General features: G+C 38.7%; 2 protein-coding genes and 1 long non-coding RNA gene across 5 annotated transcripts; all 3 read left to right on the forward strand.

Moving 5' to 3' along the window:
- Positions 1-851: 851 nt before the first annotated feature.
- Positions 852-6,390, forward strand: LOC116923973 (centrosomal protein of 63 kDa). Of its 2 annotated transcripts, none has more exons than XM_045174149.1 (8): positions 852-1,166; positions 1,257-1,499; positions 1,568-1,695; positions 1,764-1,930; positions 1,997-2,091; positions 2,163-2,299; positions 2,368-2,436; positions 5,281-6,390. In XM_045174149.1, the coding sequence occupies exons 1-7, from the start codon at positions 1,110-1,112 to the stop codon at positions 2,375-2,377; spliced, it is 837 nt and encodes a 278-aa protein (XP_045030084.1). In that variant the 5' UTR covers positions 852-1,109; the 3' UTR covers positions 2,378-2,436; positions 5,281-6,390. The 2 variants fall into 2 exon arrangements, with proteins under 2 accessions (XP_045030084.1, XP_045030085.1); XM_045174150.1 differs by lacking the exon at positions 5,281-6,390 and adding an exon at positions 3,947-4,116.
- Positions 6,391-6,451: 61 nt separating this feature from the next.
- On the forward strand, positions 6,452-10,049 carry LOC116923487 (neurotrimin-like). 2 transcript variants are annotated; one of them, XM_045174140.1, is made up of 12 exons: positions 6,452-7,023; positions 7,238-7,335; positions 7,421-7,661; positions 8,212-8,361; positions 8,460-8,537; positions 8,644-8,671; positions 8,770-8,795; positions 8,907-8,999; positions 9,063-9,104; positions 9,238-9,327; positions 9,435-9,458; positions 9,529-10,049. In XM_045174140.1, exons 1-12 carry the CDS (start codon positions 6,954-6,956, stop codon positions 9,915-9,917), a joined length of 1,329 nt encoding a protein of 442 aa, XP_045030075.1. In that variant the 5' UTR covers positions 6,452-6,953; the 3' UTR covers positions 9,918-10,049. The 2 variants fall into 2 exon arrangements, with proteins under 2 accessions (XP_045030075.1, XP_045030074.1); XM_045174139.1 differs by having other exon boundaries at positions 6,453-7,023; positions 9,396-9,458; positions 9,529-10,047.
- Positions 10,050-10,058: 9 nt separating this feature from the next.
- LOC123472526 lies at positions 10,059-10,519 on the forward strand. Its single transcript, XR_006646973.1, has 2 exons — positions 10,059-10,102; positions 10,178-10,519. It is a non-coding gene; the product is annotated as an uncharacterized LOC123472526 (long non-coding RNA).
- Positions 10,520-13,223: the final 2,704 nt, after the last annotated feature.

The following is a 13,223-nucleotide window of genomic DNA, read 5'->3' on the forward strand; positions in this document are numbered from 1 at the left end:
AACCTTTAGTCTGTGTATTTGAATTGAAAGAAAACAAATTATCTTACAATGAACACCAAATACTTTAGAAAAGGTTTGGTTGATGATACCTTTGTAGTCTTCCGATTGTATTGGGAATCATTGATGTTTATAGATTGTAAAAGTCATGTTTTTAAACTAAAAACTAAATTATGTATCGGGCAGTATAATATACATTATTTATGCTTTTTCTATTGAGTTCTTACGTACTAGCAAAAGGCGCACTGCATCTCAAAAGTCTAAAATGCTAAATTTAACCAAACGTGCCTTTGATGATTATCGAGCTTTACAGCACCAAATTGTATTAATTTGAAACGGTGATGCGATTTACGCATTTTCTTCATTACCCAGTTTGGTCATTTGATTAAAAACTTTTAAAAGGTTTCGATTTTATATTGGTGGTTTTTTGGGGAACAAAGGCGGTTCCATTTCAGAAACTAAGCGCGTCGTTTAGATATCTAGCGGTAAAAATCTGAAGAATTTTCGTCGTGTTCTGCAGAATCTTGTTAATCTTTGTTTGCTTTTATCGGAAATAAATATTCTCATTTATATAATTTCCCCTTAAACTGACAAATTTTCCAGATTTACTGGGTGCATATCTTTCAAATACCCAAAAATTATTTCAATGTAGGAAAAATAAAATATGGTAAAAGAAGTTTTTTTTAGAACAGAGAGCACAAATCAAATTTCAGTATTTTTTTTTAAAGTAATTTTTAAATAATTAATAAATATACATACTTGTTTTATTTTCTTTATTTGTTTGGCAAGTCGGCTCGTGAACATCTCGTCTAATGGCGATGTTCGATAACATGTAGGGTAGGTATTCTTTCACAACCGTAGCATGCGTACGAAGAGTACTAATCTGTTTAAGTGCCCTTTCTTCTTACTGATATGAAACACCTTTGCTTTCTTTCAAACTTAGCAAAAGCGTTGGTGAGTTTAGAAAAATTTATCCTTCACGAAATGGATCCTGAGACGGCAGAGGAAGAAAAAACCATGCTAAGGAGAGCAGACGAACTTTGAGTTCTAGCCAGCACACGGCGAGGTGAAATATTAAGCCAATTAGCATTACAATTCTTTTTGTTGAAAAAATGGACTGTAAATTGATGGAACTGTCTATATATCTTGAAGAGTTGAAGATGAAAAGAGTAAGCCTACGTCGTTGAGATATCTCTTGTCCGAAAACGTTAATGACTTGCATGTTTTTTTTTGTCGTTGACTGCGTTGTGGTGACAAAGGACCAAGTGGCGCAGTTAGACGTTGAATTGAGCCGTCTGAATCTGGGTTTAATTGAAAAAGAATCAGAACTGCATGCCAAAACGGCTCATTGTCGGCAGTTGGAACTGAAATTAGCTAAAAGTAACCAAGAACTCAAGAAAATGATCGACGATATCGGCGCTCTCACGAAATCCTATCAGCAGGAAACTTGTCGCCAGGAAGCGGCCATCTTGGATTATGCTGAAAAACTGCGTAAAGTTCAAGTGCGTACCAACGAGCATGTGAACTGCCAATTCAACGAATTTATTAATTATTCTTTGCCGTTTGTAAGATGGAAAAGCAATGCCTGACGTTGAAGATTGGGCATTTCGAGAAAGAAATCAAAGAAGTTTACGGACATGTTCGTACCGTTGTCGAGGGTTTACCAAAGTTGCACGATCAGCAGGAAAGCCTTGCAGAGTAATTTGATTTAAATTACTAAATTGTGTTGAATATTACAGCCCCAGTATAACTTTCATTGTTTTTAGATGTCTTCAAGCCTTCGAGACCAAACAGTTGAAACTAATCGAGACTTGCGAAATGATTCAAATATACGCTAGCCGTATACAAAAAGAAGCCGAGGGGAAATGGAAAATTGCTCAGGAATCTCGGGCCAACCAGAATGTGTTAGAGAAAAAACTCTGTGTTACTGAAGGTGCGTGTGCTATGATTTACCCATTTAGTCAGCCACAAGTGATCACCTATTAATTTTTTAATGTAGCCCAACTTCGTGTTGTGGAAGGAGATCTAGGGAAAAGCGATACTGCTGGCCTTCTACGTAAGCAAAAGGAATCGTTAAGCCACCAGCTTGAAATGGTATTAATTCTTCCCTTGCAGTGTAGGTGTAAGGAATTTTGATTTTAATGGTTATTTTAAAAATATTGTAGTCAAAGCAACGCGAGGACAAATTACGCCTGGATCTTGGAAGAGAGCGTGAAGAAAAGCTGGATCTTCAACGTAAGCACGAACAAGTTCTGAATCAGTTGGCGCACTATCTGTCATCCGAGCAGAAGGAAACCATCAGGTGAAAAGAACCTTCTCCATAAATAGCCAATAATTTTTCTCATCCAATCATCCTCTTTTCTTCCTCAGACCAGCTTAAATGATGGATCGGAACATCGCCGAGTGAGTGATAAGGGTTCTCCTAGAAACGCTGTTTGTGTAAGTGCCTACCAAGATTTTCTTTTTTTTTCGAAAAAAAAAAATATACATAAGCGAAATGCTGTCTGCAAGGAAAGCAATTCATTCGCTTACCTGATGACTGGTTGCCGGGATGAAGGGCATACGATTCTTCCGACTTAGAGAGGGGGGGCATGAATAGCGAAAGCGATGCTTTTCTAGCGTAGGAGAATTCGCTATAACTGTCGTAACAGTCAACAGTTGGCTGTAAAAATCCTGGCTCTTTATTCATAGCCATTGAACCAGTTCAGCTATAGCACTCACGCGGCAGCATTGTAGATGTACGTATCCCGTTTTCTTTTTATTATTCTTCTTCTCTGTCTACTTACAAGGGAAAAGCATTACGCACAATCCCATACATCTTTTAGAGCTTTGCGTGTACTGTCACTTTCCTGCACAACATACAATGTGAGAGCTAGCTAGTATATGCTCGGGCAGGTTAACAGATGGGCGTGCAGAGCAGATTCATGAGTATTTAGAGAAGGATTTTAAAAATTTCTACTTTTCGATCCACTGACACTGCACTCGTTACTTGTGAAGAAAAAAAAACAAAACAAAAAAACCTGATTTATTTATTTATTTATTTTTTCATTTTGCGTTTTCAATTTTGGGGCCCGCCATATAATGGACAACGTATTGTGAAATCTTAACGAACTTTGCTTTAGAAAACAACTACCCTGCAATTGTTTTGTGGCATCTGCCACTCTCAGTCGTGCATTTTTACGCGAAAAAGAAAGTAAGAAAATAGTAATTTGATTTGGCATTATTTTATTAAAAGCGAAGTGATTTTCTTCTTTACCAGTGAGATAGAACCTATATACCCATCAAGTTGGAAGGGTTTGAGCAACCGCCACACGTACTAGCTTACAGATCGATAACTCCTTCGCTAACAAGGTCCCTATAGAGTAAAACGCGGTTTTGCTACCCGTTCATCATTACGAGCTACCGTAGCTGTTGAAATGAAACACTGGAAATATTCAACAGTCAAGTTTTAAAAGGGGGAATTCTAGGTGTCTTAATTTCTACATGTATACCTGGTCGATATCCCAAGTTTCTCGCTTTCTGCTGCTGATTAGTTTTCCATTCAATTGTTTTTTATGGTGTTTTTTTATTCCCCCGTTTTGCACCATCACTTCAATCCGCACGCAATGTGAAGTGTATAGAATTGGATACTAATGGATCGCAAATGAACCGACGAGAGTTTGAGAGCTTTATAGATGTAGTTTCTTCCTTTCGTGGCTGTAACGATGTGGGCTCCGTCACGCTCCCGAAATCCTCGAGTGGCTTTGCACATACATTTCGCCATCTGGCCAGTGTATCTATTCAATTGCCCTCCACAGAAAACAGACAAAGACTATTTTAGTCTGATTCATTAAGTATTTTTAAATGAATTTAAAGTTAAGATTTTTTTTTTTTTTCTGTGGCGAAAAATTATTTTTTTATTTATTTTCATTCCCCGTAAATCTCATTTCTTTTTCAATTTCCTTTCTAGTATTTCTTATTGGAAAACGAGTCTTCTCACTGTGTGACTCTCTGGAGGCTTGTTATTCAAATCTGGTCAGATCGATGGCGACAGCTCTAGATATGTATACGTACCGGGTATATAAACTGAATCTATAGCCGCCCCTAAAACTCGCGTGTGCCTTTTGCTGTCATTCGCCGCTGTCACGTCAAGTAAAAATAAAATAAAAGGCTGCTGGGCAGAGTCTTGCCGTAGCAACTCTACTGCAATATAATTTGCCGTCGCTGTCTGTCGGAATGGTGGGGAGTCGTGAGAAGCGAAACACATGGATGTCTCTTGGCGTAGCCTCTCAATTTCTTTTTCTTTGCCGGTGAACGTGTATATCCTTTTCTATACTAGTCATCTTGTGTTCGTACGTGTATACAGCGCTAAGTGACATCCGTTTGAGAGCAGGACGGTATGTACTGGAAGCGATTGACATTTGATCCGCGCTGCCCTTTAAAATATCAAACAGGGTACGAAATCTGAAACGAAAACAAACAATTACCTTAAAGGCAGTCTAAGATTATCCGAGAGATGAGTAAATATTTTTAACGACCTGCATCATCAACAAAGATATCAGTTGATTTAATCGATGGCGTTTCTCAAGCGAATCTGTAGATTTTTATGAGTATATCGTTCGTCGATGCGGAACTAGGACAGGTCTTTTTTGCTCGCGTCCGGAATCATGGATCAAAAGAGCGTACAACCAATGGTCCCAACGTTAAAAGACACAGGACGTTAAAAAAATGAGAGGAAAAAAAAATTTTTTCCTCTTCATCAGTCATTATATAGCAACCGAATGGGGAAGGAAAACAGACAAATATGCATTCATTAAATGTAAAAATAGGATGGAGCGTATGTACTTGTGTACATGCATCACGTAAACAATAGGCAAATTCCTGGTAAACGATCGTGTTTGCTGTTGTCCTGAACCAAATAATGAAAAGAAGAATGATGGGATTGTTTGATATTACAGCCCTTCAGTGATCCCAATTTTATTGCAGTGAACCATCTGAAAGATTTAGTTTTCTTGTTAAAATTTGAACGTTCTTCTAAGAAATTTTGCCTTCCATTTCGACTTGAATAGCAATCGTAAAATACCCTGTAAAGTGTGGTTGCCTCAGCTTTGAAGGACATCATCCTACACATTGTAAGACTGTCTTGTTTGTACTGTCAAAATGGAAGACAAAGTTTACTGAGCTAATTGGCGACAATGATCCATTACATTTGACAACATACGGCCATCTATTTTCTGTTCCGCAAGGACAAATAGAAAAAAAAAGATGACGGCATTTTCTCTGTTAATTCTTTTTTTTCCCCAGTTAATTGGCACTAATGGATCTTTGCATTGTGCATGGACGCTACACCTCCTCAGTTTTCCCGAATCCTATTACCATTTGGCCTGTTGTACGCCAACCATCTTCGCTAGCAAGTCCGCCGTGTTATGATACTCATCTCGCCCTTACACAGTCGTCCGGAAAGCACATATCGGATTATGTATTCATGATCAAAGGTAAGTTGTAAAGAAACCTACTATAAGTTAAGATGCATTTGTTACAAATGTTGCTTTATCGTATTCCGCCCTTATGGAAACTTGATGACTGAGTGCTGATTCTTTTAGAGATGATGTTTGTTATTCTCTGTGCGTGTCTCGGCTAATGGTCGGATCGTTTCGTAACGACGCGGTTGGTGAGGGAGGGCTATTGATCATATAGGATTAACCCAGTCGCCAGTTTGTCTTTTTGACGCCGCGGTCGGTTGGTTGTATAACACATCCCTACATGTCTGCTATTATGTTGTCTGTGTGTGTGTGTGTGTGTGTGTGTAACACAAGTTGATTAATGTTGGCTCGTTAGTGGCTATAAGCTCTAGGGAAACGTGCCTTTCAAGCTCCGAGCTGAATAGGCCTGCGAAGTCGATCATACAGATCATCATCATCAGTAAGTTTATAAGATGGAAATTTATGGGCCAACAGCTGATTCCCGATGAGCCGTGAAGAATGCCTGATGTGATGGAAGATAGTTTTTCTCCTTTTATATCTTGTGTTTTTTTGCAGGATTGACGTTTGTTGTCAGCAAGAGAGAGACGTCAAAGCAGAAAAACAGAAGCGAATATTATAGAATCTTGGCATTATATTGTCTCGATGTGTTCCTTGGGTTTTGCTATTCGCTCTACATCGATATTATATATTTCCATCCGGAAGAGAACAGCGAACGGGAAGATATCCTTTGATCCTTGACAATGCCTTTTGCCAGTTTATCGCACTCGGCTTGATAGCAAGAATGTGAGTCACTGTTCAGCTCCCAGCGTCTTGGATGTTTGACTGGTTGCTCTCTGTTGTACGATGGCTTCAGTCCTGCGGGACGACCGGCCTGTCATCATCATTTTCCCCGTCCACTGTCAACTCGTGAGGATATTGAAGAGGGACGTATGAAAAGAAAAAATGGAAATGTAAATACTCCCTTGGTGAAAGAGAAAAAAGGTATGTATATATTTATTTTTTTTTCTTGGTATTCTGTTTAACTCATTAAAAATGCCTTTTAAAAAGTAAGTAGAGCTCCTGTTAAAATATTGCGATTTCACCTAATATGTTGGTGAATTTGAAATGAGCCTGGAGTACATAAACGAGTCTTTAATGTACGGGTGCAAAAATGGCTCCCTATAAATTCACGGGCGTAAACGTACAAAATTATACATTTCATTTGTATCTTCAATTGCGTTTTCTACACGGGAAAACGTGGAGGAAGGTGGCAAGTATATAGTACAGCCCGGAGCGCATGTCTGATTTCATATTAAGATAGAGAGAGAGAGAGTCGAAAGAGTAAAATGCAGTTGGGCTAGCGGGTGAAATGGCGAAGAGCACCACCGGAAATAGGTGGATGCTGGTGTGGCTCTCCTCCGGAATGATCTCAGTCGTCCATCGTCCTAGCGACAAGACACACTCATTTTGAAATTGTTCCGTCCGTCCAGAAGATCCGGGCGCAGGAAGAAAGAAATGGTTACAGCGATAGCAATCATCTTCAATCTCCTAACCGTGTCTAGCCAATCAGTGTCGTCATCGTCTGGTAGACTCAATATTAATCTATTCTCGTTATGTTTTGGTTTGATTTATATTTGGGAGCCAATGTATAGAGATGTGACAGTCATGCTAAAATTATAATGCTGATTGATTGATGATCTTGTTTGTGAAGTGGGATGCAAGAGTGTCTTTATTGTTACCTGGCAACCAAACAATATTAAGTCTGAATGAGATTAACGCGCGTTGACATTTCTACGTAGGATGGTCTATGTTTATCGGGCAAATGCCGAACGTTACAGTATCAACCGGCCGGGAGGCAGTTTTTACTTGCATCATTGATAATGTCTACAATTTTAAGGTGAGCCCATTTCGTTGTTAAATTTTTAATAAAATCGATAACATCAAAGTTTTTTGGTGCGGGGGAAAAAAAACTTTTCTTTCAGGTGGCGTTCCTGCGAGTAGATACGCAAACAATTTTAGCTATTGACGACACGGTTATTACTCGATCGGCCCGCGTTACGGTCCGCCATTCCATCGATAAGGACGAGCGTCTGAGTACCGGCCAGCGCAAAACGTGGCAATTGTATCTGAAGGAAGTGACGCCCGCCGACGCTGGTGGTTACATGTGCCAATTAAACAATTTCGAACCGATGGTCAGTCAAGTGGCTTACCTTCACGTGACAGGTAAATACGAACGACTAAATTTATGTAATTAGATTAAACTCGAAAGACATGACATCGGGAAATGAGACCAATCTTGTAAATTGCAGTCATATAAATCTAAACGCAAAGAGCAAAAAAATAATAAAAAATACTAAAAGATTAAATTCATTGCGGAGTCCGTCCGTGTCGTCTCGGACTGTAACTGTCTAACCAAGTCGAAACATGTGATTTATAGATCAGCCATATCGCACAGGCACATTGGCAATTTCGATGGCCTGCCAAGTTATAGGAGGCTCACGAACGGGCCAACGAAATACGACTAGCCGAGATTGCATAGTGCCGAGTCCGACACAATTGATCAATAAACATTGTGTATATAGCGTACTTTACCCCCCTTCTTTTTTTATTGTTTGTACGACCGCTGCTGTTTCCATGTGAATCCTAACGAAAGACACAATTTTGCATTGAGCGTCTAGCGTAGATATTTATCAAATGTAGACGAATTCTTAAACGTTATTTTTTCTAGTTATAATTGTGTATTTTTTTGTAAATATTTTCTTGTTGGAAACAGTACCGCCGGACATACTGGTGAACGAGAGCAGCAGTGATTTGGCAATTAAAGAAGGCGGCAATGCAACGCTCAAGTGTAGCGCTATCGGATATCCGGAGCCAAACATCACCTGGCGTCGCGAAGACTATCAACCCATCGATATGAATCAAAGTAAATAGAGTAATAAAATCTAATGAATGGAGGCAGTCGACGGGGGGAAGAAATAACTATAAATTATATTATGTTTGTTTTGTTTTTCTCCGCCGGAGGTGTGGGAGTAGTGGAAGGTTCCATTTTGAATCTAGTCGGCGTTCACCGCCGACAGATGGCTGCCTACCTCTGCATCGGTATGTTCACGTAAAAATATGACAGCAGTTCTTAATCATTCTTGGCAATAAGTTCGGACGAGGGAATATTTCTAAATGCATTTTATTTTTGATGGATGGTGCAAAGCTTCCAATGGAATTCCGCCCCCTGTTAGGTAAAACAGCCGCTGTCATTGTTGATCATTTTAGCTAATGCATCACCCTCATTTTTCTAAAAATGGTTTCTTTTCTTTTTGTGTGTCATGTTTTGCAGCAAGCGCATTCTACTCAGAGTCGAATGTATGTTTTTAATTTATTTACATTTTTTAAATCATTAATGTTTTAGTGTTAAAGAAAAATCTAATGTTAAACTAAAAAAAGAAACAAACAAAATTTTGTCCCGAAAAAAAGTTGCTCCGGCTGTAACGTCACATCAAAGGGAAGTATTTCAGCGACTGGGCGAACCACTGAAACTCCATTGTCAGTGCCACAGCTGGCCGCAAGGTTGAAACAACTTTACACGTGCAATTTTTCATTCATTTAATTCAAGTTTCTGACGTTCACCAGGATATACTTCGTGGACTTACGAGTCTAATCGGCTTCCCTCAGGTTCGTTCATTTATACAATTACCTAATTAATGATGATTACACCCTGCAAGAAGTACGTGGTAGCTAATTAATTAATGAGCAAAAGCTGATGATGGAAACTAATGGTGTGGTCGGGGGTATTTATTAAAATCAGAGAAAGCGGCTGTTGATTATCGACCGCAAGCAGGACTGGTCGCTACGGACATGTATCTCAATATTGCCGATATGCAACCGCAGGATAAAGGTAAATGCAAATTGATAATTATTATCTTTTTTTTTTAAATGTGTGTGTAAAGAGATGCATTCATCCAGGTAATTATTCCTGTCACTGCTCCAACATTCACGGAACAGCCAATTGGACCATATCTGTCGAGGGTACGAATTCCTTTCAAGTTGTTTCTCGCCATTCACAAAAGAAGTTAATGTTTTCTCGTTTTGTTTTAAGTCGTTGCTATGGATGCCGTTCAACAGAGAAGAATGGCGCACTCATCTTGGAGTGCGGAACATGAAGAAGACGAACACGAAAACTTGGAAAATGAAGATGAATTTTCCAGTCCACCACCAGAAACAACAACAACGAGGCAAACAACAATCGTCCAGTTATCAACAACGGATACAACGACGAGAAAAACTATCGACGCTAATTACCGAGTGACACAAGAAACGAAAAGAAGTGACGACGATCCGCCTTTCCTGCGCCAACAGAAGAAGGCCAGCAATAAGGCCGGATTGCCGACATCTTTGACGTCAAAGGCTTCAGCAAACATTAGCAGTCTATTTCTCTTGTTGTTGTTGATCACTTCCCTGATCGATAATCAGCATCCTCTAGCGTGATGAGCCTCCCTTTTAAAAAGGAAGTATACATATTGAGCTTTTTATCAATTTTTTTTTTTTTTTTTTTATTGTGCGCGTATGTGTAAATAGACTATGACGATTGATTAAAATAATGCAACCGGGGTTCTTTTCTGCTGCCTTCCCCCCATTGTTTTTGTTCTTCCAAAATCGATCGCGCAAAAAAGGTATTTTGTTTCAATCGGAGCCAAAAGTTCTAATCGTAAAACTTTTTTTTTTTTTTGTTTCTTTCTTGAAAGCAGCGAAAACATCAAAATAGAATAGAAACAAGATAAAGTATTTCTTGTTTTGGAAGGGGAGGAATAGAAGAGTGTCGCAACACATCACGTTATTGGGACAATTCGTCGCCCACGGGAAACTGCATCAGATGGCGCTGAGGGCATGAAAGATGCAACACAACCGAAAGGCCAGCCAAAAAATAAAAAAATGATGTGATTTACGGGAACTGGTTCGGGCTTGTCGCAGCTCGGCAAATGTATTCGATTGAGGCGGGATTATATCCAGCGCATCTGACTTTTCAAAAAAATAAATAAATAAAAATTTGAAAGTGTTTTACAAATACACAAGCCTATCCTTCCTCTCTACTCTTTATGGAAATGACAACGAAAGAAAAGGAAGGGAAATCCCTCAGATCTTTTTGCAGATTGCTGCGTACAAAACGAAAAGAATATCCCAGGGAAGAGTTCAATCTCCCTGTAGATGCGCTCGTGGAAAAAAGGAATTGAATTCCATTTTTTTTTTTTGGTGGGACTGTTCCACCTCGTTTTCTATTGTGTAAAGACAAATGTTTTATGATGAGAATTTTTATAAAACAAGAAACAAAGAAAAAAACATTTGAATATGTAACCGCGTCGTACATATCTATATAGTGTTGAATCCCTGGAAAGTCAGTCCTTCCAGTCCAATTTCCATATGCAAATTTATAGATACAGTATCCGTTTCTAAGGCGCACCGGTATAAACTCTTCTCAGTCGTAAAAATATTATATTTTTTAAGTCAACCGAAATTTATTGAATTAACATTCCGAAAGGTGGCGTCCCTATCTCTGGCAAAGAGATTAATTTATAGGAAAGACTATAATGCCAGCAACTCTCATTGTTTTGATTAAATGATGGCTGTTAATGGAACTAAATTTCTCACATAGCAGACGCTTAATAAATGAACAAGCCAATTAGTAGCGCTGGGTGTAAGGTAAATGCTGGTGAATTTACAAGAAATTTACGAAACATTACGGCAATTGGCTTAGGACAAAGCTGAAATGTTATGAGATTTTAGTTAAGTATAGACGGAGCAATCGAATACGTTTCTTTGAGTGCGTTAACGTATTGTTGACTCTTGTGCTGCAAACTGAAAAAAAAAAGAAACAATGTCTTGTCTGTTTCTTTTTATTCTCGCGTCCTTATCTAAAGCGTTTTTTTTTATTCCCGCGTTGTCAAGTTCAGCTCACAGCGACACAGCAATACCCGTGTAACTTGCCAAAAACGAATATAAGGCCATTATCTCTTCATTTTTTTTTTTTTTGTGAATTAAAGAAATCGCTAATCATTATTTAGCGTGTTTAGTTCCAACTGGCTTCTTCTGTTTGAGAGATATTGGCTTTCTTCGGTTAATTGGAGTTAATCAAGACGTATTCGATTTCTGCATAGATGGTAAAACACGGAACTAAGCATCATGAATTAGAAATGAAATGAATTTAGCCAATACAATATTCTAACCGAGACAATTTGCTAAATTAATTTTAAGAAATCGATAACATTGACTACTTCGAATTTCGCACATGACTTAATTATTAACTCATCGTACGTATTTCAACAGTTGACCCTCTGGAACTGCAATATAATTTGGGTCACATATACCCAGTTGAATTGAAATAAATATGCAAAAAACACACACACACACACTGATACAACAGTCGAGCGTGCCCACCATACTGCAGTCATTCCGATTTGCATGGATTGATGTTATACTACGTATATACAGGGAGTCAAACTTCACCAACCCAAGAAAAAAGATGCCCAACAAATCGTACACACAGTAAAATTTCAACAACAACAAAAAAAAAAAGGGAAACTTGACTACACGACAAGGACGCCCAACATTCGATTAATGTACTATAAGGTGGAAAACAATAATACCAGCAAGAGGATATATATGCAGTCTAGACTTTTTGGTTTAGACCAGCCAGAGAAAAGGGAATAAAAGTTTCAAGTCACGCAAACAAGTGATCGGCTACAAACATTGAAAATATATTTTATAGTAGACTCTCTCTCTCTCTCTCCCCGCGCGATTGTGTATCTCAACTGTGTGTGTATATGTATATATATATCCTGGACCTTATAGTCTGTGCAGTTCTCAACTACATGTACATATATCAATATATCAAGAAGGCGGAAACCCGTGGCTTATAACCGCAGTCAGTTGTGTTTCTACTTAGCGTCGCAACTTTATTCTAGTAGGACAACTTTCTAGGTCCGGAAAAGTAGTAGACGGACTAATTAACGTTGTGGCTACAGCTTGTGTATAGCATCGTCGGTTGTCATGACGCGACCAACAAATCCCACACGGAAAAAAAAGAAAACTGATGACTCTGTTGAAGATCCGCCTTCTGTCCAGGGGAGCTTATGTCTGTCCCAGGACTTGAATTATTATTATTTAAAAAGAAAGAGACTTTTAAGACTTTGGGAGCTATATCGCTGTCGTCCAGCAAAAAAAAAAATGAAAACAGAAACATCTTGTTTATTTCAAAGGCCAACGGATGAAGCATTCACGCGTGATGTTCTAATTACACGGATTACCTGTGTGTCTCATTACCTGGGCAACTATTTGACTCTCGATGGTTTAACTAGAAAACATTTTTTTTTTTTTGAAATAATCTTCGATTTTTATGCAGTAAATGAGAACTCAAAGACAACAAGAAAGGGAAATAGGTTTGAAGAAAATCAAAGGCTTCTTCGAGGTGAACGGACAGTTCAAATGAAACCCCATCCATTTATTTATTTATTTTTTTTTTACGTTTCAATTTACGAAAGAAAAAAAAAAAACATTCTCCTAAACTCTTGTTCGTTAAACATATAGACCTTTTTGTGGCTATATCGGAGAAATGCCAGAGGATCGATTGAGGTCATCGGAGGCGATCAAGCGTAATGCCATTGTCACCGTCAAGAAAAGAAGATGATGGAGAAAGCATTATCCGTCGCCCATGAGGAGCGATCGTGACGAGAGTCTGTACAGTTATAAAATGTGTGCAATGAAGAAAAAGAAACAAATCGGATACGGGGATCCCCTGTG

This window comes from Daphnia magna, linkage group LG5 (genome assembly GCF_020631705.1).
Source record: "Daphnia magna isolate NIES linkage group LG5, ASM2063170v1.1, whole genome shotgun sequence".
Lineage (NCBI taxonomy): Eukaryota > Metazoa > Arthropoda > Branchiopoda > Diplostraca > Daphniidae > Daphnia > Daphnia magna.

Coding starts and splice junctions, on each gene's coding strand:
- LOC116923973 (XM_045174149.1), top strand. CDS start 1,110: ATGGACTGTAAATTGATGGAACTGTCTATATATCTTGAAGAGTTGAAG. Junction 1,167..1,256: donor AAGAGTTGAAGATGAAAAGA/GTAAGCCTACGT, acceptor GTGGTGACAAAG/GACCAAGTGGCGCAGTTAGA. Junction 2,092..2,162: donor TAAGCCACCAGCTTGAAATG/GTATTAATTCTT, acceptor AAAATATTGTAG/TCAAAGCAACGCGAGGACAA.
- LOC116923487 (XM_045174139.1), top strand. CDS start 6,954: ATGGTTACAGCGATAGCAATCATCTTCAATCTCCTAACCGTGTCTAGC. Junction 7,662..8,211: donor GGCTTACCTTCACGTGACAG/GTAAATACGAAC, acceptor TGTTGGAAACAG/TACCGCCGGACATACTGGTG. Junction 9,000..9,062: donor GTGCCACAGCTGGCCGCAAG/GTTGAAACAACT, acceptor GACGTTCACCAG/GATATACTTCGTGGACTTAC.